This window comes from Cryptomeria japonica, chromosome 4 (assembly GCF_030272615.1).
Source record: "Cryptomeria japonica chromosome 4, Sugi_1.0, whole genome shotgun sequence".
Classification (NCBI taxonomy): domain Eukaryota; kingdom Viridiplantae; phylum Streptophyta; class Pinopsida; order Cupressales; family Cupressaceae; genus Cryptomeria; species Cryptomeria japonica.
Window position 1 is genome coordinate 265,756,464 of NC_081408.1, and position 27,500 is coordinate 265,783,963.

A 27,500-nucleotide genomic window follows, 5' to 3' on the forward strand; every position below is an offset into this window, starting at 1 on the left:
GCGTATCTTCCTCTCAAGAAGATTCTCATATAAATCAATAAGTCTCCAACCTGCATCCCCTCTTTCGAAGATTAGTATTAAAAAATATATATCAAATATCTTGAGGGGTACTAAACTCAAATTCTGGAAATTGCACCTAAATTAGCACAGCTGCACGAGAAGCGTGAGCCCATTTCTTACCACTAGGCATAAAGAACTCAGCGGATTGGTTTAAGAACAATTAGATCTCTGCTTGGTTAAGAGATTCAGAGATTTTCATTCAACACATATTATATACGTATAAGCTCTTCTTCTACGTGGGGACATTCTTATTTTAAAGGAAAAAATTCACTAACGATACTCGAATAGATCAATTATTATATTGATTTAAATGCCATGCACATTTTCATATATTATATCATAATATAAATGCATAAAAACTTGAAACTTTTATGGATCCTCATTTCCCCAATGAACCTAGTTCACATATACATTTGCAACACCTCCTTTCCACCTCTGCCCCTTCAAAAAAAATAGCCTTTTGTTAATACTCAAACTACAGGTTATTTTGTACCTTGCTCAAGCAAGGAAACTTAAGAGTGAAACCTTATGATGAATATAACTGATTGTGATATTCATCGAATCTGCCATGATAATCATTGTAGCATTTGTTAAAACAACAACCTTCTGATGAAGGCAAGGAAACCCTCCTTGAGGGAGATAAATATTTGGATGATATACATTTGAATGTTTTGAGCGTTCATACCATAATAATAAACAATCAAAAGGGCATGCCACCTTCCATTGGACCATCCCAATGATCATTTCCTTCAGCTTCTTCAACATTTTCATTGTCATCTGTGTTTTTCTCATCCCTGTATGATTTAGCTTTTGAGTATCGCCTGCAAAGAAAGAAAGCCACCTTTAAAATACTTTCTCCTATAGTTTGCCAGATCAACTTGCCCATATTTATACTCTGATAAATTTCCTCTCTTAAGAAAAAGGTTATAAGCTATATGTTTGCAAATGATTATATCTTGGTAACATTCATAAAGATAACACACAGATTTTCAGATACATGTTCTGAATTTTTTTGAAATTTAAACAAACTTTACATATTCATCTATTTCTCAAGAACATTTTGCAATTCTACAACATATTACAAAATAAAATTAATGTTCAGATACCATGAACTGCTCAAGAGCAAAGAGAATCATGTGAAAATACATAATTAGTTGCCATTAAATGATATATTGAGTTACTAAAATTTGTCATCAATGAGAAAACAACTACATTTACTCACTGTCAATTGTAAAAGATCCTGAAGAGAATCTTTTTAACGTAGATAGACAAATAGCTGCTTGTTTGAACTGCCTAAACTCATAGGAATAAACCAATTTTGAGGGAATATTGAAACTTCTTCAGTTAACCGGACCACACCAATTGCCAGCCATTTTCAAGCCTCATCATTGTCCCATTTGAATTATATTCTAATCATCCTTTGTATCTGGGACTACCCCGTTACATAACCATTGCCAATCATCCTATTGATTTATTCCAGTCATAGGCTTCCCAAACAAAATATACGTGCTTGCAACCTTCAACATTTAGCCGGACATTAAAGCAGACACAGAGGTGCCATATTTGAATTAAATACTGAACAGGGATCAGAGCATTGACTTTATCAGCAGCCCACGCATATACTGATAACTGGAAAGACTCAGTTAGGATATGAAAATCCTTATCATCTATTATTAAATATTGAGTTTTGTCAATCACACACCTTGAATCTTCATATATATTAGCATCACCACCTCTAAATCTCAGCTGTACATAATAGAATGTTGAGATCCAATATCCAGTGGTTATAAAACCAAAATACAAATCAAAGTCCCACATCAAATTGCAATAATATTCAACACGGCAAATTACTAAAACCATACTCCAGAACTGTTTGAAATGATTGATAAGGCATTGTTCTATTTCCATTGTTCATTCTTGATGCCAGCTCTTGGATGACAGAGTTGACAGAAATTTCTTAACCAATTACTTCTTCCATAGGGTCCAGTCTGCTTCAATATTTATTAGTGTTGTAGCTTGGCTTCCTTTGAAACTGATAAGTTGGTGATGTTTTCCACAGCAAGTCAAATTGTGATATTCCATCAGGATTAACTGTGTAGTTATTTGAATCAAACTCATTGACCCATGTTTCATGAGTAGTGGTTCACAAGAACCTATCTCTCGTGAGAATGAGTAGAACACTCTAGCACTCATTGCATCTAGGTGATGCGCACAGAGGTGAAGCATTGGGCCTTCCTTGGAGGTAACCCATGTTCACCTCTGTGATGTTCACAGAGGTGAAACATGGGTCAATGAGTTTGACTCAAAAAACTATACAGTTGAATCCTGATAGCAATACGACAATTTGAATTGTCGTGGAAAACATCTCCTACTTGTCAATTAATGAGCTAAAGGGGCTCTATAATGAATAGTTCATAAGGCACAACACTTGCTGAAGGTTTTGCAAATGGGGTAGCAAGCTAAGTGGGCTTAACCTTGGAGGAAACTCCATGGTTAAGTGCGCTTGAGTTGGAGTAGTACTGGGATGGGTGACCTCTTAAGAAGCCCCAATGCTTTACCTCTGTGAGCATCACCTGGATGCAATGAGTGCTAAGTGTTCCATTCATTCTCATGAGAAATGGGTTCTTGTGAACCACTACTCATGAAACATGGGTCGATGAGTTTGACTCAAAAAACTAAACAGCTGAATCCTGATAGCAATATCACAATTCCTTTGAAAATGTTTTGCAATTACAAGCATTAACAGAAAACTCAAAAGTCTTTTAGTTTCATAAGCCACCACTTTCATGATATTCAGTTTGCAAATAATCAGTCCAATGAATAGTTGCAATCCTCCTCAATAAAGGGCTAAGTCTGTCTCCTCTCTTGCCTCAAGAGATGATGAGCTGGACAAAGGCATCTCAGCTTTCTGTCAAATTTAACAGAGACGGAGCCTCACAAGGCAAACCTAGTCAAAATAGCTATGATAGTATTTTCTATGGCATTCAAAGTTCTATAATGATCTGTTGTCATGAATGCACTACGAAAGTGATCAATCATCTAGCACAGCCAATTACCATTCTAATAACCACCCTCAGTTTTTTCAAAATATTATCAACTGAAATGAAGATACAAAGCACATCCTTTCCACTTTTTGATCACCCAGATCTCAAAAAGAGCAAGGCGAGAGCATACGGTGTTCCGGATTACAATTAATTGAAAACAACCAGCTGAAAGGAAGGCATCAAGTGGCAAGCCAACCAAAAACCACTTATTCAGTGGGATGCATATATATTGCTAGAACTTTCAATTGCATCTTCCACTTGTCTAAAAGTGTAAAAACAATCTTCTTTAACTTGTCCAGTGGTGAACAATTACAAAGAAACCACTTATTTATATTCAGTCGGGTAAGTATAAGCAATAAACCACGAATAATTCAGTGGCGATACTACCATCCAAAATTATAATCTAGAATGTAAAAAGAGATGGATTTCAATTATATGACCATCCAAAGCATTACAATGTCAGTCCATAAGCAATATTATCATTGATTAACTACTCATAATGGAAATACATTGCTGATACAAGTGCTCATATGAATTTAAACTGCTGGAACACCCCCAAAAGTATGACAAATCATGAAACTAATTCACCAAACTGAAGAAACAACATTATACCTGGCATGAAAGGAGAAGAATACTGGTGTGGGTCTGAAAACGCCTTGAAAACATGCTGTAACATTCAGGATAGTAAGATAATCACTCAAAAAATCACAACCAATGCACACACAACTTGCCAATCACGAACAAAGCTGCAAACAACAACTCCCAACACATTCAAACTTCATCCATAAACCCAGAAAGAGTATAAATCAGACTGGAAACTATATTCAAACATTTGCAGGTCTATTATACACTGGGATATAGGCTGCAATAGGTCTAGGCAACAAGACAACACTTCAAAAAGCTTACCAACACATAGAAAACTCACCCAGGTCCCAAACTACAACTTCATTCAAACACTCTGGAAATCACTTCAAAACAAAACCCAACATGAAATAAGGATAGATATGATAGTCTGATATAAAAATCAAACATACATAAGTCTGAAACAAGTGTTTTTATTGCTAGTACAGCAGGTACAGCAGCAATAACTTTTTATCAAACTCAACATGCAACCCTTTCTCCACCAAGATAATGCATAGAATATGATAACCTAGTTGGGGTGACTCCACACCAAATAAAAACCCTCACAAAAACTAGGTGCTTCACCATAAGAGATCAAACGCCCTCCCCCTATATGCAAGGCCCAAAATGTTGTACGGCTCTCAAAGTCTACAATTTGCCTACCATATGTTGTACACCCTGCAAATGAAGAATAATCACAACCAAACAACCAAATAAAATATTTTGAAACCTCCTTATACCTGCTTCTCAAGTTTGAATGGCCTGGCATGGAAAGACGGTACAGCATGACATGGGAAATTCCTCAAATTTGTCCAAAGGATTCTTCAACTCTTCCACACTAAAACTCAAACTGAAAACTTCGATTTGAAGTACAATTGTAATCCCTAGATGGAATTACCAAGATCAGCTAGGGGGGTTTTCATCCCCAAACCAATTACTCCAAGAGGATTTTCATCCTCAAGAAGCTTTCGAATAACTTAGATTTATTTCAACAGCATAACAATACCATATTCTCAAGTCTATCTCAAAATGAGCCCCAACACCTTATGTAACTTTTTGGAGGTAAAAAAAATTAAAATTATATTTATAATAATTCCTTTTTCCCCTCACAAAGACCCTTTTAGGAAATTAGTATTACTTTTCATAAGAAAAGACCCCTAAGCATAGGCATCCAGCTTAAAATAAACTTCACACCTTTCCAATGAGCTATTACACTAAGTTGTCTTTTTAATAATTCCCAACATTAGACAACTTAAGTGAATTCAGAATTAGTTAAAGAATAACTCGATAGCATATCCAAGTTGCAAAAAGCACTGAAACTGCATTGGAATCAAACTCTGATCACACTGAGATGATACTGAGGTTGTAGGATGATAATCAGAGCCAACCAGGCGACTTAACATATATAAATGGCTTCTCCAAGAAGTTTGGAAAACACCCCAAGCATCAAAAATCACTTTTGAAAGTGGCATGATGATCCATTCTGCCTACTAAGTTCATTTCTAAGAACCAATGTCACTGCTAACCAACCAAGAGCACTCCAAGAAGTTTGGAATCCTCCTCGACACACACCAACTTGCATAAGGGAAAACTCAAACCGGACAAAGTTCACAAATCAATATTGCTAAAATTGGGGACATCACAACTATAAAGCAAGGTCTTGCAATCGGCTAAGAATTCTCCATTTTTTCTTCATTAATTAATGAGATTCCAAAGTTATTATAGACATGATTCGATGACACAAGAACAAGTATTATCTGTCATCCTTCAATATCCAATATTATAGTAGCAAAAACTCCAAATTGAAAAAATAAATAAATAAAAGAGCACATTTTTACATTTTTTAAGGAATACGTGTCAAAAATGCTACTTTTTTGGAGATGAGGTCAATGTCTATCTCTCTTTGAGCAAATAATTGACTCATTTTCTAGATTGAAGTTTTCATATGAAGTTCTCAATTCTCATTTTATCCCATTTCTTTTGCCTGAACATAATTCATGATTGTTTGCACATCTCATTTTTTGTTCTTTCCGAAACATGGCTACTATGGCTGATTTTTCAACATTGCTTAAGGTTTTAAAGTATTAACCCTCAAAATGTCAAGCATTTGGTTAACAAGGCAGCAAACAAACTGGATTATTTGGGGTTAAAGAGAGAAGCATGCAACTTAGTTAGAAGAGAAATGGGTAATCAGATACACTGGGGCAACCTTGATGATTGCCTACAAACTGATGAGCCTTTTACATAGTTTCTATCTCATCAGTTACAACCATTATGAAGAACCTTCATAGTTATTCTCCCATTCTTTTATTATCATGTGTTATCTATCCAGTTAGCATATTTCAATTTCCCCAAGGACTTGTACTTCATTGTCCTCCCTAATGGTTATCACTTATATGAACACCTTCTTTAAGGTCTGTATTCCCCTCATTAACCCCCTTGTTTTATCAATTATACTCCTTGATGCCCTCTCCACATTCCCCTACTAAGCAACTTGTTTAATTGATTTTGCCTCCTCCACATCCCTCCAACCCTTATTTCTTTCCCTCCTATCACTATATCACAATCCAAATGTCCTCAGGAGTGTCAAATTCATATGCCATCTTAATTAATACCTTCTGTTGATCCTTGCATACCTACATCCCGAAAACTAATTTACCATACCCTCATACTGTTCAACTGACCACTTCCATATTTTGTCACCTTACAGGTTTCCTTACACATGGCTTCTCTTAAAGTGGTCTTCATTAATGGGGCCTGCTCCAAATTTATTGATTAACATTTTCTGCCCTACTCTGATCGCATTAATAAATTCTCTTTATTTGCAGGTCATTTCTTCTATTTGACATTGTGGTGATCCAATGCTTGGAGGTTATGGCTGACATGATGGAACCATTTCCTGTTATGAATTTTCAATCGTGCCCTGCCAGATGTTTTCAGCTGGAGGAGCATCAGGAGCAAAACGACGAATAATGTTGATAATTTATTCACTGTCACAACATGTCAATGGAGTTTATTTATGGTCTTGAACTAGCTGGAGACAGTAACTGACGATCAGGAACATGTGCCTCATTGAACATGAAATCTTGCTCATAAGTACCGAGACTCTTCCAAGTGCACAGCTAGTGATCAAGCTGGTGTTGGGAAATTGGGCAAGATTTTTCAATCTTGCTAAAAAACACTAGCAGTGAATACCAAGCTCCAATGAGATGCTTCAAAGACTTGATTTCAACAACTCAGAATTCTCCCAAGCATTCTCCTGTTAAATCACAAGACATATACTTTAATCTGTGGTTCAGTCTTGATACTAATAAGAAGAGGCAATGCTTTCCTTCAACGGATTGGTGTCTTTCGGGATCCTATAAAGACATCATTTTTACCTCACAGGATAATCTGTTGACAATGAATTCAGCTATGTGGAAACACTAAATACTCCATCGATGGACATAATTTTCAGTATTTTCCATTCAATGGATAAAGAGTCTTTAGTCAAAGCTCTCCAGACTTCTGCAATTAAATATCAATTAAATGGGGGTAATGAAGTTTCCCTCTGACCTGAGCAGTGCTTGCTTGGTCCATCCCTGTGATATCATAAAGTTTTGTTGTGTCAAGAATTCCATTATGCTAGATGGTGGGAACATCTGATATCCACCACTAAATATGAATGGTAGGGAAAACATATTATCAGAATGAAGTTCTATGTCCAATTTGTTCGTCTCTTTTCATAATTTTGTAATGTCAGGATGAGAATATTTTAAGTTGGAAAGAAGACAACTTGTGACTTCATACCTAAATAGTTAACCACTATTTGCAAACTGATAACCGGTCAAGGCTGAGGCTGACAAAGTTAAAAGAGATGAACATTAGGAAAGTAACATTGTATCAGAATTACACTTGTTGCCTAATTGACTGTCCTGATTTTCTCCCTTATTACTACTAAACATGGTTTACATGGCCCCTATATTTATAGTTGTTTTTGACCCTACACCACCTCTACCCCTTCCCATTTTTAGTGTTGCTTAGCTGGGTGTACCACTAACACACCCCAGTTCGGAGTGTAGAGGTCATACCAAAGGGATCAGACAATAATCATCCGCCTTACCTTGGTGCAGGGAACATGAACAAACTACCATGGGAAAGGGCTTTACTGACTAACAGATCGAAGGGCCTATTGATGGTAGGGCACAATCCACACCCACCCAGAGGCAGGGTTAGGAATCACAGCAACCTACTATGGTTAAGGCCCTCCACCCACCTTAAAAAATAAACCCACTTCTGATGTTTCATGTTTCCCTTAGTTTTCAAAGTGGATTTGTCATGCTTCCAAAAAAGAATATGGTGTAGGAGCACCTCATGACTAAGATAATAAGAGCAATAAAGGCTAAAGGACACACATGAGAATGTGACCTTTCAATCTATGTAATAGGGTAGTCTTGTTTGTTTGATGTTTGACTTGTTTGTAATAAACCCCACCTTGTTACCCAATGACATGGATTTGGCAAATTGATAAGCCACCATGGGCATATGGGCCTAGGGGTATTTGGTTGAGTATTTTTCTAGGTGTTTGTGTGTTGGAAATGTCTTAGAAGGGTTTAGGACATGTTGAAGCACCTCTAGGTAGTCGGATTCAACATATGTCAAAAGTTGCTCAAACTTGACAATTTTTGGTTGCAAACAAAAAAAAAGCAACTTCTTTCCAACGATCACCTCGGTTCAAAAGGTGGTTGATAACCATTGAGGAAGGTATAAAATGTCATCCCCAATCATCATTGAAGGGGAGAATGAAGGGAGAATGACTTTGTAAACTTTTGCATCGTTGAAGCAATAGATTTCTGAGAATTTCCTGCAATTCCGTTATTCTACGTGGTGTACCGTACTGTACGATCGTTTTTGAATTAGGAAACCCATGGGATGTGTTAGAGTGGCCAATCACCTTTCAAATGCATCAAATCTGAGGTCCTCATTTGCCAAGACAAGGAAGAAATCGGTAACTTTCTGGAAGTAGTCTAGATTTGACAGTTTGTCTAGGGTTTTGCAAAGAAATGCCCTTACCTTGCTGATCCTTCATTGGTGGTTCACGGCTTTGAAGGGGATGCAAGTATGGCCAATGTATTTTAGGATTTTAAAGGCCTTTTGCAGGTTAGGACCAGTTGGAGGCGAGGGTTTGATGCATTAAGGTGGGCAACTTCATGTGGCCACCGGTAAGTGTAAACAAACAGGTCTCACATTAGGGGTTAAAGGTTTGATCATGGCCTAAGACTTAGGAATTGGCGTCTTTGCAATGGCTTAAGAGTATCCCTTGAGTTGTTTTGGTGAGTTAAGGTCTGTGTCTACACACTCCTTTGTAAAATAGGCCTAATTGGACTATATCGGTCTCCTAACCAAGTAGGGTTTGGATTCTTGTGTTCCCTACTGGTAAGAACCCTTAGGATTTGTTTTGTAACTCCCAAAAGGGTATCCAATTCCGGGATTTGTTGCCTGGTCTTTTGGATAAATAAAGAGTTAAGTGTAGAAAACCGGTCTGGTAGGGCTACTAGGTTTTGTAGACCTTGTTTCAGCAGTCATCCAAACCGGTAGAGGGAACCTGAACTCAATGGTTGAAGGAGGTCTCCTTGACCTAGGGGGCTTCAAATCAAACCTTAATTGGCCATGTTGCATTGGAGAAGGGACCAAACCATTGCTGACCATAGAGACTTTGTACCGGTAGATGAAAGAGACCTTGTACCGGTAGTTTTCTATTTCAGAGAGAGGGATGTGGGACTTGACAAACTGATGTTCCTTAACCCCTGGAGTATTGTGTGATTGCTAGGGTCCTTGGTGTGTTCTTGGATTAGAGGAACCTATCCTATACCAGCACCGGGGCTCTCTGCATCAGTTTTGGTATCAGAGAAAAGGAGGAATCCTTTTGGGAAGAAGAATAGTACATGTCAGCAGAAGAATCAGAGGGTGAGGCTAGAAGAATGCCTCTGAAGATGACAAATGTGGAACTTGCCAAGATGGTGCAAGAGAACAGAGAAGAAAATGATCGGCTTAGAAGATTGATTGAGAACTTGGAAGGCAGGCTGGAGAGAGGACCTGATGGCTCGGAGGAAGTGGGAGAAGAAGAGAACCCACAAGGGCAGGAAGAAGAGGAAGTTCCTACAGAGCATAGGTACCTAGTCAATGCCTTGAAGTCTATGGAGAGGAGAACCATGGACCAGAAATCAAACCTTCCTATTTTTAGTGGGAAGATGTATGCCGATGGAGTGATGGACCGGATAGAGTCCTTAAACAACTTCTTTGAATGTGAAGACATTGCTGACAACCAAAAGATGAAGGTTGCCAAGTCAAAAATGCAAGGAGCAGCCCTGACATGGTGGAATTTTGTGCAAGGAGAAAGAGTGAAAGAGGGAAGAGGAATGATCACCTCTTGGAAGAAGATGATTACAAAGGTCAAGGGAGTATATGTACCGGAGGACTATGAAGTCCAATTACACAAGAGAAGGCAGAATCTCAGACAGAAAGAGATGGATGTGTGTGCCTATACTGAAGAATTTCAGAAGTTGAGTATAAAGTCTAAGAAGGTTGAAGATGAAAGTGAAAGAGTGGCAAGGTATCTAAACGGCCTAGGGTGGAACATACAAGAAGAGTTGAACCTCTTGTGCCCTGACATTGTTCATAAGTGCTATCAATTAGCATTGAAAATAGAGGAGAAGCTCAAAAGAAGACAAGAGCAGAGCAGTAGAGGAAGGGGTAAGCAACTAAGAGGAAGGAGCAACTTCAGAGGAAGATGATCAAATTTTGAATTCTAAGGAGAGAGCAATCAAGAGTCCTCAAGAAATGACAGCAACAACAAAGGCAACTTCAGAGGTAGAAGGCCAAATTTCAGAGGAAGATCATCAGGAAGAGGAGCAGGACCAATAAAATGTTTTAACTGCAACCAAGAAGGACACATTGCCAGCAGATGCCCGGAGAAGATGGGGTCTAGTTCCCAAGGAGAAAGGAGAGCCAATATAACCCAAGAATCAGATTTCCAAGGCAGTAGTAAACCTGATTCATATGGTTATCTAGAGACCAAAGAGGCACTAATGTTGAGAAGAACCCTCTTGAAGGTACCAACACCTATGGAGCCACCTCAGAGGTAGTCTATCTTCCACACCACTTGCCAATCAAGAGGAAAGGTATGTAAAGTTCTGGTTGACTCAGGATCTACTGAGAATTTTGTGTCAATAGAAATGGTAGAGAAGTTGAAATTGAGGAGGATACCCCATCCATACCCCTATAAGGTGTCTTGGCTCACAAAAGGACAACAAACTCTTGTAGAAGAGCAGTCATGGGTAGAATTCCAGATAGGAGCTTATAAAGATAAGATTTTGTTTGATGTTGTTAACATGGATGCTTATCACCTCTTGTTTGGAAGACCATGGCAGTATGACCTCAAAGCACACCATGATGGCTTTAGGAATACCTATTCCATCACAAAGAATGGCAAGGTCATAGAGCTACTGCCCCTAACTGAAAACAATGAAGAGCAGAAAGAAACTGAGTCCAAAGTGATGATGATGGAGGGCAAACCATTCCTCAAGGAGATAAAGATGGAAGAAGGAATATGCTTTGCATTACTTCCAATACCAACCTCAAAGGGGAAGCCTGTTGTAGATGACAAAGCAGAAGGAAAGGACAAGAATCTCAGTTTGGAAGTGAAGGAGATCATTGGTAAATACCAAGGCATAGTTGCAGATGGAGTACCAAGGAGTTTGCCGCCAATGAGAGAGATAGTCACTGTATTGACTTGATCCCAAGGGCCACATTACCTAACAAGGCTGCATACAAACTCACGCCACAACAAAATGAGGAGATGGCAAGGCAGATTCAAGAGTTGCTAGACTCTGATCTGATTGGAAAGAGTCTTAGCCCATGTGCAGTACTGGCAATTTTGTCACCCAAAAAGGATGGAATATGGAGGCTTTGTACTGACTCAAGAGCTCTCAACAAGATCACCATAAGGTATAGATTTCCAATGCCTAGGATAGAGGATTTGCTTGATTGTTTGGGGGGTGCAAAATATTTTTCTAAAATTGATTTAAAGAGTGGATATCACCAAATTAGAATTAGGCCTGGTGATGAGTGGAAAACAACCTTCAAAACAAATGAAGGGTTGTATGAATGGAAGGTTATGCCATTTGGTTTGTCTAGTACATTCATGAGACTCATGAATGAAGTTTTGAAAGAATTCACAGGGAAATTTGTAATAGTGTATTTGGATGACATCCTAGTATTTAGCAGGACAAAGGAAGAACACTTGAGGCATTTAGACATGGTTTTGAAAAAGTTGAGCGAAAAGGAATTGATGATCAATATGGAGAAGTGTTTGTTCATGCAGGAAGAGCTCATCTACCTAGGATTTGTGATCTCCAAGGGTCACTTGAAGATAGATCAGGATAAGGTAAATGCAATTCTTTCTTGGCCTACTCCTAAGACTATTGGTGAAGTTAGAAGTTTCCATGGATTAGCTACATTTTATAGAAAGTTCATAAGAGGTTTCAATCAGATATGTGCTCCAATGTTGGAAACCATAAAAGGTGGAAAAAAGTGCAGGTTTTCTTGGACAAAGGAGGCGGATGAGGCATTTGAAACTCTCAAGAAAAAGGTAGCTCAGCAACCGGTCCTTGCTTTACCTGATTTTAACAAAGTGTTTCAGATTGAATGTGACACTAGTTATGTGGCAATAGGAGCAGTCGTAAGCCAAGAAGGCAGACCTATAGCATTCTTTAGTGAAAAACTCAATGAGGCAAAGAGAAAATATTCTTCTTATGACCTAGAAATGTATGTACTAGTTCAGGCATTGAAAAAATGGAGGCACTATCTGCTACCAAAGGAATTTGTGGTCTATACCGACAACCAAGCCTTGAGTTTCATTAACAGCCAAGAAAAGCTAAGCCATAGGCATATGAAGTGGGTAGAATCCCTACAAGCCTATACCTTTTCCATAAAACACAAGAAAGGAGTAGCCAACAAAGTGGCTGATGCACTAAGTAGGAGAGTGCTAACCATATCTGAAATACAATTAGAAAGCATTGGGATTGATGCAATGAAAAACATGTATGCTGCAGATGAGGACTTTAAGGAGATTTACGAGGCATGTCCTGAATTTGGTGAAAGGTATTATGTGAAGTTTTCTGATTTTCTAATCCAAGATGGACTTCTTTTCAAAGGTGGGCAATTGTGCATACCAAAGTGCTCAATGAGGACTAATATCATCAAGGAAAAGCATAGTGGAGCTATGGCAGGTCATTTTGGTTTGGACAAGACACTTGAATTGGTAAAAAGACACTACTTTTGGCCCAGATTGCAGGTTGATGTAAGAAAATTTGTAGATGCATGCACCATTTGCCAAAAGGCAAAAGGAAGAAGTACCAATGCTAGTCTCTATCAACGCTTACCCATTCCCTCAAGAACATGGGAGAGTGTGTCAATGGACTTTGTAATGGGTTTACCTAGGACCCAAAAGGGGTTTGACAGTGTATTTGTGATAGTGGATAGGGTTAGTAAAATGGCACATTTCTTGCCATGTAAGTCCACTAGTGATGCATCTTATATAGCAGATTTGTTTTTCAGAGAAGTAGCAAGGATTCATGGACTTCCATTGAACATAGTGCCTGACCGGGATGTCAAATTTGTTGGCCATTTTTGGACAACTCTGTGGAGGAAACTTGGCACCAATTTGTCTTTCTCATCAGCCTATCATCCACAAACGGATGGGCACACAGAAGTAGTAAACCGGTCGTTAGGGAATTTGTTGACATGTCTTACAAGGCAGCATGGTGAAAAGTGGGACTCAATCTTATCTCAAGCTGAGTTTGCCTACAATGACACTGTAAACAGAAGCACCGGTAAGCCACCATTTCAGATTGTGTATGGGTTGCATCCAAGAGGGGTATTGGAGTTGAGAAAACTACCCCATACGGATCCCATAAGTGTAGATGGTGAGAGGTTTGCTGAAGCCATAAAAGAAGTTCATGAGCAGGTCAAAATACAACTTCAAAAGTCATCAGAAAAATACAAAGAACATGCAGATCAGAAAAGGAGAGAGGTACAGTTTCAAGTTGGAGATTTGGTTTGGGCAAATTTGAAGAAGGAAAGGTTACCCAAGGGCAAACACACTAAGCTCATGCAAAGGAAAGTAGGACCATGTCAAATCTTGAAGAAGTTTGGCACCAATGCTTATGAAATTCAATTACCATCAGACCGTGGCATATCTCCTATTTTTAATGTTTGTGATCTAACTCCTTTTAAAGGTGACTCTAATGCAGGTAACTCACAGCAGATATAGATTTTCCCAAACATGAGCCACCTAAACTTGAAAAAGTGTTGGACACCAAAATTGTAAAGACTAGGAACAATGAGTATAAGCAATACTTGGTCAAATGGAGAGGAAAACCAAACTCTGAAGCCATTTGGTTAGATGAAGATCAGATCAAGAAGCATGGCACTACATTACATGACCTCATCTCAAGTGGACTTGAGATTCATTCACCCCAGGAGTATGGTGCAGGAGCACCTCATGACTAAGATAATAAGAGCAATAAAGGCTAAAGGACACACATGAGAATGTGACCTTTCAATCTATGTAATAGGGTAGTCTTGTTTGTTTGATGTTTGACTTGTTTATAATAAACCCCACCTTGTTACCCAATGACATGGGTTTGGCAAATTGATAAGCCACCATGGGCATATGGGCCTAGGGGTATTTGGTTGAGTATTTTTCTAGGTGTTTATGTGTTGGAAATGTCTTAGAAGGGTTTAGGACATGTTGAGGCACCTCTAGGTAGTCGGATTCAACATATGTCAAAAGTTGCTCAAACTTGACAACTTTTAATGACAACTTTTGGTTGCAAAAAAAAAAAAAAAACTTCTTTCCTACGATCACCTCGGTTCAAAAGGTGGTTGATAACCGTTGAGGAAGGTATAAAATGTCATCCCCAATCATCATTGAAGGGGAGAATGACTTTGTAAACTTTTGCATCATTGAAGCAATAGACATTTGAGAATTTCCTGCAATTCCGTTATTCTACGTGGTGTACCGTACTGTACGATCGTTTTTGAATTAGGAAACTAGTGGGATGTGTTAGAGTGGCCAATCACCTTTCAAATGCATCAAGTCTGAGGTCCTAATTCGCCAAGACAAGGAAGAAATCGGTAACTTTCTGGAAGTAGTCTAGATTTGAAAGTTTGTCTAGGGTTTTGCAAAGAAATGGCCTTACCTTGCTGATCCTTCATTGGTGGTTCACGGCTTTGAAGGGGATGCAAGTATGGCCAATGTATTTTAGGATTTTAAAGGCCTTTTGCAAGTTAGGACCAGCTAGAGGCGAGGGTTTGATGCATTAAAGTGGGCAACTTCGTGTGGCCATTGGTAAGTGTAAACAAACAGGTCTCACATCAGGGGTTAAAGGTCTGATAAGGTCTGATCATGGCCTAAGACTTAGGAATTGGCGTCTTTGCAATGGCTTAAGAGTATCCCTTGAGTTGTTTTGGTGAGTTAAGGTCTGTGTATACACACTCCTTTGTAAAATAGGCCTAATTGGACTATACCGGTCTCCTAACCAAGTAGGGTTTGGATTCTTGTGTTCCCTACCAGTAAGAACCCTTAAGATTTGTTTTGTAACTCCCGAAAGGGTATCCAAATCCAGGATATGTTGTCTGGTCTTTTGGATAAATAAAGAGTTAAGTGTAGAAAACCGGTCTGGCAGGGCTACTAGGTTTTGTAGACCTTGTTTCAGCAGTCATCCAAACCGGTAGAGGGAACCTGAACTCAGTGGTTGAAGGAGGTCTCCCTAACCTAGGGGACTTCAAATCAAACCTTAATTGGCCATTGTTGCATTGGAGAAGGGACCAAACCATTGCTGACCATAGAGACTTTGTACCAGTAGATGAAAGAGACCTTGTACCGGTAGTTTTCTATTTCAGAGAGAGGGATGTGGGACTTGACAAACTGATGTTCCTTAACCCCTGGAGTATTGTGTGATTGCTAGGGTCCTTGGTGTGTTCTTGGATTAGGGGAACCTATCCTATACCGGCACCGGGGCTCTTTGCATCAAAATAAGTTGCTGCTATCCCCTGTCATCTCTTTTCATGTTTTTAAGAGTTTTTAAAACAAAGTTTCCCAGCTATTCCATATCCTACTGAGATAGATTTAACAATTTTAAATTGGAAAGTAAACAACTTGGAAATTTGTGCTGTAAGGATGAATTACAAGCTCAATCTGTTTTCTTCTGGGATAGAACCTCCCATCTTCTCTTGAGAACAAATCTAGACAAAAGAAGGAATACCAAAAGTAAATGCCTTGTTTGAATGGATCATTAGGGTTCCCTAGCCAAGAAAGGATTTGTTGCATCATCTTACTGCTGCATGCCTAAGGAGAAGCAGTTTGCTGATTATATTATTGTTTTTTCCTAAGTGATCTGTAGTTTGCTCAAGCTATTCCTAATATGACTCTTCACAAAAAAACCTTTACTTCCCTACATTGTTTTGAGTTTCAAATTTACATTGGCTGAAATTTAATATGTGCTATATGATAAAGATTGCCATTTAAATCTGTTATGCTGACTCCAATGTGTTCATGCCTCAAGTGCAACTACAATACTGAAAATGAGCATACATCCTTAGGACTATGTATGCATGTCCCCCAATTACAATTGTATCAACTATTTATAGGTGAAACATGTGTGACTGCAGAAAAAATGTGCCATAAACAATCAGAATAATTCAAGAAGGTAGTACTGATCCCTAAGAGTAATCTTATATTGAAGACGATATTGCAGGTATATAGGTAATATGACTTTCAAAATCATTTATTTTTCATATATAGGAGATGGTTGGTAGTCATGCAACGGAATCGGGGACCTCAGTTTACCAGATCCGCATTACCTTCATGAAGCTAGAGTTCCAAGATGGGAAGTAAGAAGCAATTGCCAAAGTACATATATCTTTTTCTTTACTTTCTGGAGTAGTCAACATGAAAAAAAGAATTCTATTCATTGCTAGTGAGTATTGTATGAGAGGGAATGTTATGTCCCCTTGTTGAAATAGGTTCGATTAATAAATTATAATAATAAATTAAAATATAAAAGAATTAAAAAAATAATATAATTAAAATTTAATTAAGTTTAATGAATAGTCAAAAGGCATGAAATGAAAAGTTGTGACTCCCACAAACATGAGATATAAAAGGGAGAGAGAAGAACTTCATTTGGGAAAAAAGTCAAAAAAGGAAGAAAGAAGGGAGCAAAGTTATTAAGGAAGCATTAATAGGAAGAAGATAAGGAAGTGACTCTTTCAAAGGAGCAACAATAGTGAAAGGTTGTGACCCTTTCAAAGGGTGGTACTTGTGAAAGGTTATGACCATTACGAAGAGGTGTGACTCTCCCTCACATTGGAGGATATTAAAGTGGAGAAGTTTCCATTTGAGAACGAAGGATCCATGGAATAGAAAAAAATATCTGAAGCATTAAAAGCAGATTTAGGAGCAAACCTAAATCAGAATTATAAGAAAATCTGGAGGAATTATATGAACATTTATCAAAGAGATCAGAACGCAAATACAAATCTGCAAACAATAGTTAAGCAGACATCGAAGGAAAAGAAGAGAAAACATTAAATCAATAATCAGAGAATCAGACCTGATGGAATAGAAAGGATTCTCATACACACATATATATGAGTATAGGCAGCAGATCAGATTGATATAAACAGCAGATTTGTGCATTTAAAGAGGGAAACAACATCGAATTGAATCTGTCCAAATTACCACAGCAGACTGAAAATACATAACCTGAAATCATTCTAAAAGTATATTGGGCAGAATTTAGTGTCCTCCCAAAAAGGGACATTACAAGTGGTATCAGAGCATGTTCTTGCCACCCTGAGGAAAATTAGTTTATGCAATTAAGTCAACAAGCTTTAAAGGCTATCAAAAGAGAAAGGAAGAAAGCCAATTATGTAATATAGAGGCAATGTTCAAAGGTAAAACAAAAGGAAATACAAGTAAGAAAACAAGGCACGATGAGGAAGATCTTAAAAGCATCCAAGCAGGAGAAGAAGGGACAATAAACAAATGGAGCTTTGTGGAGAAGCCAATCTAGTAATTATGGCACCCTTACATCCCCAAGATCTATGGGACATATTAAGCAAATGTTTAAAGCGTATTGGAGAAAGTTTACGACACATCAATGAGCATACAAGATCCGAAGGATTGGGGTTAGGCCCACTTTCTGACTCGAAATGGATTAGGAGCAGAAGGATTGGAGTTAGGCCCACTTTCTGAATCGAAATGGATTAGGCGCAGAAGAATTAGGGTTAGGCCCACTTTTTGACTCGAAATGGATTAGGAGCAGCAGAACAATTGGGGTTAGGACCACTTTTTGACTCGAAATAGATTAGGAGTAGAAGGATTGGGGTTAGGCTCACTTTCTGACTCGGAATGGATTAAGAGCAGAAGGATTGGGGTTAGGCCCACTTTCAGACTCGAAATGATCAGGAGCAAAAGGATTGGGGTTAGGCCCACTTTCTAGCTCAAATTGGAATAGGAGCAAAAGGATTGGGGTTAGGCCCACTTTATAGCTTGAATTGGAATTGGAGCAGAAATATTGGGGTTAGGCCCACTTTCTGACTCGAAATGGATTAGGAGTAGAAGGATTGGGGTAAGCCCACTTTCTATCTCAAATTGGAATAGGAGCAAAAAGATTTGGGTTAGGCCCACTTTCTAGCTCAAAATGGATTAGGAGCAGAAGGATTGGGGTTAGACCCACTTTCTGACTTGAAATGGATTAAGAGTAGAAGGATTGGGGTTAGACCCATTTTTTGGCTCAAATGGAAAGATAGGGTTATACTCACTAAAGGGATCTAACAACATGTGTATTTGTTTGTATACTCCGTGACTGCATATATTCATGTGTATGCTTTGTGTTTGTGTATATTCATGTGTATACTTTGTGTTTTTATGTGTATGCTCCGTGTTTGGTTCATATTTGATATGTTCTAGAGATGTGAATATCAAAAAAGATGTAAGTTGCATTTGAAGTCATAGATGTGTGTCATGCTTCTAATCCTCATCTTAATAAATGTTAAGATCACCCATGCTTTAATGCAAAGAGATATCCATAGTATGGTGTAAGCCTTGGGTCAACCAAATTAAAGAAAAAATACCAATCTCCAACAGTTGATTTATTCAATTCTTAGAAACCTACATTGCTTGAGGACAAGCAATTTTTGGGAAGGGCAGATTGTAATGTCCCCTTATTGAAATAGGATTTATTAATAAATAATAATAATAAATTAAAATATAAAAGAATTAAAAATAATAATATGATTAAAATTTAATTAAGTTTAATGAATGGTCAAAAGGGATGAAATGAAAAGTTGTGACTCCCTCAAACATGAGATATAAAAGGGAGAGAGGAGAAGTTCATTTGGGGAAAAAGGAAAAAAGGAAGAAAGAAAGGAGCAAAGTTATTAAGGAAGCATTAATGGGAACAAGATAAGGAAGTGACTCTTTCAAAGGAGCAGCAATGATGAAAGGCTGTGACCCTTTCAAAGGGTGGTACTTGTTAAAGGTTATGACCATTAAGAAGAGGTGTGACTCTCCCTCACATTGGAGGATATAAAGTGGTGAAGTTTTTATTTAAGGAAGGATCCATGGAATAGAACAAATTATCTGAAGCATTAAAAGCAGATTTAGGAAGAGACTTAAATTAGAATTATAAGAAAATCTGGAAGAATGATATGAACATTTATCAAAGAGATCAGAACACAAATACAAATCTGCAAACAATAATAAAGCAGACATCTAAGGAAAAGAGGAGAAAACATTAAATCAGTCGTCAAAGAATCGGACCTGATGGAATAGAAAGGATTCTCATACACACATATATATATCTGAGTATAGGCAGCAGATCAGATTGATATAAACAGCAGATTTGTGCATTTAAGGAGGGAAACAACATCAAATTGAATCTGTCCAAATTACCACAGCAGACTGAAAATACATAACCTGCAATAATTCTACGAGTATATTGGGCAAGATTTAGTGTCCTCCCAAAAAGGGACAGACTTTTCTTGTTTGAAAGGTTGATGATCAGCTAGATATTGGGGTTTCTAGTTTAGTGAGCAAGGCTACAAGTATGTCTGAGTGAAGCTTCTTCTCTGTTCTGAACTCTGGTTGAGTAGAGTTTCTCTCAAATGTGCATAGATAAAAAATTACCACAATTAGAATTACTGCATTTCTCTGAGAATCTGCAAGTTGCATTTCTTGTAAACTTTTAAACATTGATCCTTGTTGAAATAAAGAACAAAGTCTGAGCATTGCTTTTGGTTTCAAATGAGATAGACATTTTGTCATGCAGCTGTAGACGTATATTTTTCTTAACCTTGTTTCCAACAAAACTAATGAAGAATTCGAAAAATATTTGTCCTCATCTTAGGGATTTTCAGAGTTGTCCTGTCCAAGAAAAAACTTGAAGCCTGGAAAATTCTTCTTTTGGTTTCAGTTCTTTGTAAAATGTGGGAAATGATTTTGCAGCCTGAATTAGGGAAGGGCTTCTGCTTTCAATCCTTTCTGTTTGTTGTCTTTCTGTAACTCATGTTGGAACCTTTTTGGGAGGAGTCCACAGATGGGTGCATAATTCTGTTCTAGTCCTGCTTTTTCTCTTCCTAAAGTCTGTGTTTTCAGTAACCATTGTGGTTTCAAAGTACCTTACCATTGATAATATCTAAGTCACCAGGTTCAAATTCGAATTTGAAATTCGACAACTTTGAAATTCGAATCAATGAGGGAAAAATTCGAAATGTATAAAATTCGAATTAAGTTCGCCATATGTAATTTTTAAATTGTTTTAATAAATATATGTAATATATCTATAAAATTGCCTAAATAGTTTAACATTGATAAATAGATTTGAAATCGTTACAAAAAGATGACATATTTATAAAATATAAACCATAGGAAACATATGCTAGGGCACGAACGCCAGGCAAAAATTGCAGGCAAACTTCTCCTGCATGCCGCAACTCACGACAGACTGAAGATGTGTTTAAAAAATATTAGCAGAAGAAGAAGGGCAACAAATAAATAAATAAGAAAATTTGAAGTTTGGCGAATTTTAACGATTTTTTTTTTTTTTTTTTAAGTTCGGCGAATTTCGAACTTCAAGGATGAAATTCAGCCGAACCTGGTGACTTAGGATAATATTGCTGGCGCCTCCAAAACGTTCTAGATTACTGACACCTAAGGAATTTAGTTTCCTGCCAGGGTGGTCTTCGTCTGTTTCCACAACTTTGATTTAGGTTAACCCCCATGCATATATATTTTTCTGTCTCTCCTGCTTTTCTTGCTTTGTGTCTAGGGCCCCTTTTGCCTAAGTCCTTTTCTATTGCACCTGCTGTACATTCCTCTTCCTTTGATCTATTCTTGGTTGTTAGTGGACATTAATATCATTTCTCTCTTTCTTTCTTATCTAGAGTTTCCAGGTGAAAATGGCTTTACAAACCAGCATCAATTTCCATAGAGTTGAGCCACCAAAGTTCCCACTATGGCTTCTTTGATTTCTGTGGAAGTTCTTTCTTCTGTTTCTAGTTCTTATAGACTGCTAAACCATGCCATTAAGGATGCTTAAGCCACTTATGCTGTGGATGTACAATGGAAAACCCGAAGATAATAGATTCCTGATTGCACATTATAAGGGGTCATTTTTGGTTACTGCTGTAAAAAACATAGTAGACATTCTCAGTACATTTTGCACTATCAATCAATTTTTAGACTGTTACCCCAAGTTCCGAGCAAGAACGACAAGGGATGGGAGGATGAGTTTCAGGGATGATGATGTTTTGGTCCATTTCAGGGGATGGCAAGCGACAACAAAGGGGGCGGCTATATAAACATAGGGGAAAATTTAAAATATTCATATGATAACATGATAAAGAATCCATATATACATTATCGATTCTTAATACATAACATTTGTGTTGAATTGAGAGTTCACATGAGACTCAAACATATTAGCAAATGTCAAAACTTATTCGAATTGCTTCCATAATTAACTCATTGTCAACATGCATATGATATTAAAAAATAGCATACAAGTTACAAAAATATTCCCAAAGCTGCAAATTTCACTAACAATTACAATATAAATATACAAAAAGAGAAAGTACACTGCTGCCCCTAATCTGCATCTCCAAAAATGCATCAAAATTGAAGTCCTCCTTTGAGTCACTATCATTATGAGGGTCTAACTCATCCAATGGAATCCCAACCAATCCCTTGTGTGCCTTCTCATCAACCTAGGTAGTGTCTTCAAGATCAACATCCCACCATAAAAATGGAGTCTATCAATACTTTGGAGTCTAATGATCCTGAAGTCAAAGAGCACCATGCATGGCCACTAGCTTCTCCACTCATCTAGAGGTAGGTCTATTCCTCTTGATAAAGTGGATAATATTGTACGTAGCAGGGAAACTAGCAACCAATGAAAATAGGCGAATGGCAAGCATCCTCAACTATGGTGTATCATTTCTATGCCATGTCCACCATCCCATAGGGTCAACTTGAGCTAATTAGCTCTATTTATCTTTGTTTCTAGTTTACTAAATGTTGGACCATGAAAATTTGTGAAGGCAAGCCATTGTGTGTGAAGTATTGCAGACTCCTCAACTGAATACATCTTTCAAAATGCCTTCATTAGGCCTTCTTTCACCTCTTCATCATCACAAGGAGGTAGTCTTCTAGGCTTTAGTGCATACCATTTGAGATTTAGAGCAAAGGCTACCATATGAAGTGGTGTGTTATTGTGTTCCACTTATGCATCACAATGGACCTAATATTGTTCATATAATCCCAAAGTAGGATCCTTGGCCAAAATTGCTTGATTTACCTTTCCAAGCATGTTGTCAAATGTCTCATATATCTCTCCAAGGCTAAGAGACTCTGTATCAAGCTATCAGCATATCTAATGACATCTACAATAGGTGAAATGAAAGAGAAAAGATATTTTCAAAATGCAAACAAAAATTTCAAAAGAATTAATTGACAAGTTAGAAACTTCAAAAGTTGAAACATTGAACAATAAAATTAAAATATTAACATCAGAAATTTAAAATGAAAATTGGCAATTTAATATTTAACATTTAATAAAATCAGCAATGTCTTATGTCATAATGGACCGTCAATCGTAATCAAGGATCCTTTGTTTGATGGGTTTTCTAACTCGAATTAGGTCATCTAGTCCACTCTGAATTTACCATCTTCAATTGTAGAGTCTCATGCACCTCAAGCATCCTCTCTAACAAAATGAAGTAACTAGCATATCTTGTCTCCATAGGTTTGAGAATTCCTTCTTTGAAAATATCTTACAAAGAGCAAGGTGTGGTGGTTGCAAATGAGCATTTATATATCTCTAGCTTATGCCACCACTTTCTGAACCCAATCTATTTTTCCTATATCTTTCATTGCATTATTCAATGCATGAACACAACATGAGATCCAAAATATGTGCTTGTAAGCACCCTCCACCATCATACCAATCAATTTGCACAAATGTGTTGAATCAATGACCACTTGTATAGCATTTGAGGCCCTAATCTCCTCTATGGCCTCTCTCAAAATGCTAAACTAGAAGTCTACATCTTTACACTTCCCTAAACAATCCACAACTCTATGAAAATAAGATCCAACAAGACATGTGACTATGATATTGATGAGTGGCCGATGTCTAATATCGATCCACCCATCCATTACAATAGAACAACCTGTACTGATACAAGTTTACCTCATATCTTCCATTAGCAAATTAACCTTAGAATATTTTTTTTTAAGGAGGGTAGCGCATAATTTATGATCTCCAAGTGGGGCAAATGAGAGACCAATAGAGGCTACAACTTTGAACATTTGTTTTAAATAAGAGGAACGATCACATGAAATGTGATGGCATGGCATAAAAAAAATTGGCAATGGAAGACTGTTGCATTTTGTGCCTAAATAAACATACTTGTAACTGTTACATCCCTCTTTACATGACTGATTTGATTTTGATTAAGAGATACATTTTGCTAACATTTGCAGTTCATATGAACAGCGGATAGCTGAGATTGTTGGTATGAATATATATAATGATGTTGACAATAATGTTTTATTTAATCTAAGGAATCTTGGTAGGCTAAGATTCGGCCTAACTACCTTTTTCGTGTCTAAGTAGATGCAGGATAACTAACACCCTCAGAAGGGAGGGAGAGTATCATCAAGGAGAGGAATGTAGACCTTGGAAGAGGATGAAATTGCCATTGAGCCATGAATCTTGAAATAAGTTATCTTGGGAGTTTTTCTAATTACCTTGGAGTCATGGGTATTTGTGTCAAAACCTTTGTCGGTCAGCTAGGCAAGTCTTGGTCTTATCCGTTATATCATTTATACTTTATAAAAGAGTTGGATCAATAATTCTATTATTATAAGCAGATGAACTCAAACTTGAATACTTATTTATTCCATCAATCTTATATATATATATATATATATATGAGAGGAGCATAAGATATATATGTATATAGCTCAATTGTATATATATGTATTAATTTATATATACATTCACAATAATAATATTGATAAAGTTCAAGAATTTGAATTTTGTTGGAAAACATATGCAACGGTTGTTATAGCCGAATAGTCATGAGTTACATATTATTTCATTTTGAAGGTGGCAGGGGTAACTCCAATACACATCCATCTAGAATAACTCCCAAGAAACGTATGTCTTTGGGAAATGCCAATGATCATTAATAAGCTGAAGTCATGAAGGGAAACACCCCTCTCACATTTTTTTTCATTCTTGTGAACCTGTATGTTATTGCTCTTTGAATCGAGAAAATTCTCAGGGGGATGCACACTGTATCTTGGGGGAAATCGAGCAAGGAAGGGAAAGTAAGGTCTGAGAAGGCTGAAGCTGCAGAAAACTCATATCGACTATCAAGACATTACAAGCATGTTAGCTAACGTTATCTCTCTATGAAATCCAAATGTGATTCTATTTGAATTATTGATTGAGTGATAGGAATTATTATTGTTATGCAATGACATTAACATGGTAATGGCCAATAAAATTGGCACATTAATCTGAGCTTCGAATCTGAAACATATTTGTATAAGTTCTGAGGACATAGTTGGATCCATTTATTCTGATTATTTTAAAGAGAAGAGATTAGTCTCTATTTTGTATTGTAATATATATCTCCAATGCTGAAATGCTATCATACATAGATTACCAGTAATTAAATAAAGATGATGTCTTCATCGGTAATAGAATGGAATCATGGGAATACTTCATACTTATTCTTTGTTGGGGCCGATTACAGCAACCTATGATCAGACATTTAAGAAATGATCCGTAATGGATCAAACAGAGATATTGAGAAAGAAATTCTGTGTCTCTATAAGCATTAATTTCTAGAAAGATACTTTAAGCTTTTAAGATAATCATCCATAGGAGAATCATACTCTGTAGATGGTCAGGTGGCCTGTCAGGAAGACTAGGGTCGGTTGGAACTAATAATGCTGTCCAATTATAGATCTGTCAAATTAGGTCAGCAACAGGAAAATGAATTTTAATACTCGATCAAGTAATAACCACTCCCCATTACATGCAAATACAATAAATAATATGCATTAATATACAACGTGCAGTAAATCTGAACATGAAAATGGTGTAACGTGTATGAATCCTAAATGCATAGATTTTCTCCATCTGATAAGTCCTCCGGTTATAATGTGACCTAATGGTAGATGGGAGTCCAACTTCAGCTCAAAGGGATAGCTACCTGTTGACGTGTATTTTGTACACAATCATACATAGAATAAAATACCCAAGGGTACCTTATCCTCTCTTGAATAAAGCCTCTGATTGCTGAAGATATCGCAAAAAAGGATCAATCAGGGTGACTCCAATGTTCTTTTATGTAGGGTCTCTACGTGTGGATAAGCACCAGTGGTCGTTGTGAATGCTGTTTCATCAAGGGGCCTTACGTTCTCCGATTTGCAGGAACAGAAATTTCCTAAAACTAACAAGTTCTTCAAAAAGATCAAAAGGGTAGAGTTTGCAAGGGATAAATTCTAATCTAATCCTATGAATGACCCAATGTAGGCTAGACTTGGCAAGATTCTACCAATTTCAATATTGCCATGAAATAACAACTCAACTGAAATTGATGCGATCTTCTAAGGTAACAAATGATTTTTTCAATTCATCAAGGATTATGGACACTACCTCAAAGGCACATATCCAAAGCTCAATGACGATTGAAGGTTTAAGTAATTCAAATCTCTCCAGTTGACCACACAAGGCGTTCCCACAATCAGTAAGAAGCTAGTGGTTTGGAACGTGAACCTCGCCAAAATTAAGCCCAACACTTAGTCCTTCAAACTTAAATACTACTTCGACTGAGAATGATTCAAGAAAGTAAACAACCATGAAGATAGCCACAAGAATTGCAATAAAACACCATAACTTCAATATTTTATTGATCTCAAAGCCAAAATAGACAACAATTGTTTGGAATTCTTTCTTCAAACTCAATCTTGCTACAAAATAACTTTCTTCTCTCAAAAGCTCTAATCTTCTAACTATTTCTTATTTTCTCTCTTCTAATCTCTAAGGACAAAATGAAAATGAGTGAGGGTATATATAGCATCCTCAATTACAATGAACGGCCAAGATCAAAAGAAGATCAACGGCTGAGATTCTGACACCTAAACCCTAATTAGGGTTTTATTACAAAAGTTCCCTTTTTATTACACAATATTAAATGCATAGCCAAATATTTAATTTGGCACAAAAATCTAGGAAACATAGACCAATGATAATTAAGGTGCCATGTCATCTATAACAACCTCTCTTCTAGAACCTTGTTCCCTTTCCAATGCTCCTTTTTAGCATATGCAATGAATCTGGACACGATTCCTTCAATCTCAGCCATAGGAATCTCAGGAAGATTCCTCATTCGTTCCTCCAAGTGAATAATCTGATCAAAGGCCTTGAGAAGAGCTGCGTCCCATTCAGGCTCGAGTTCCTTGATTTTCTCAATCAGGAGCATAGTAGCAAACATTTGATCTCTTTGCTCATCTCTAATAACATTCTCACCTTTGCAAAAGATGACTTTGACCCTTTCTTCTAATTCTTGGAGATCCACATCTGTCTCAACTTCAATCCTTCTGCCAAGAATAGTGCATAAAACCCCAAATACCTTGTCCTGGATTGGATGGATGACCTCCTCCACTTGATTGCATTTGGCGCTGGTGTCCTCGAAAAGAACTTCCTTCATCTGGAGTAAAGTAGACCACTGGAGTAAATTATGAGCTCCTCCATCCATTATCTTTTCTTGTGCTAAGGTCTTCCTCGATGTTTGCCTGATTACTTGAAGGACAGGAATGATAACATCTTTAGTATGAGCAAAGGCGGCTACTGTTATCATTAGGTTGTGGATGATTACAAGGACCTGGATAGCCCGATGAATGGTCTGCATCATTCTTGTTGCAAACTCAATGGCAACTGTATGGGATTTGTCAATCCAAGAGCTCATAAGCTGGACCAAGCTCTTAACCTTCTCTGCTTCACCAACTAATTCAAGAGGAAGTGCTTGCATGGGAGATACTGCTGGATCCTGACGTCTCAAGGGTTGACTGAGGTGGCTAAAGTAGCTTCTCCAAGCACCGACCTCTCTCTCAAGTTTTCTACTCTTTTCCATTTCTTCCTTAAGTTT

The 27,500-nt window shown here is 37.5% G+C and overlaps 1 protein-coding gene across 3 annotated transcripts in view; it reads right to left on the reverse strand.

The window, feature by feature from the left end:
* Positions 1-415: 415 nt before the first annotated feature.
* Positions 416-27,500, reverse strand: part of LOC131039681 (small ribosomal subunit protein bS21c) — a 39,645-nt gene continuing 12,560 nt past the window's right edge. The window contains exons 2-3 of one of the 3 annotated variants that reach the window (XM_057972476.2): positions 746-881; positions 416-495 (exon numbers count right to left, since the gene is read on the reverse strand). In XM_057972476.2, coding sequence (XP_057828459.1) covers positions 761-881 — 121 coding nt within the window. In that variant the 3' untranslated portion in view covers positions 416-495; positions 746-760. Of the gene's footprint in view, positions 882-27,500 lie in introns of all 3 variants that reach the window. The other 2 variants (XM_057972475.2, XM_057972474.2) reach the window with 2 other exon arrangements.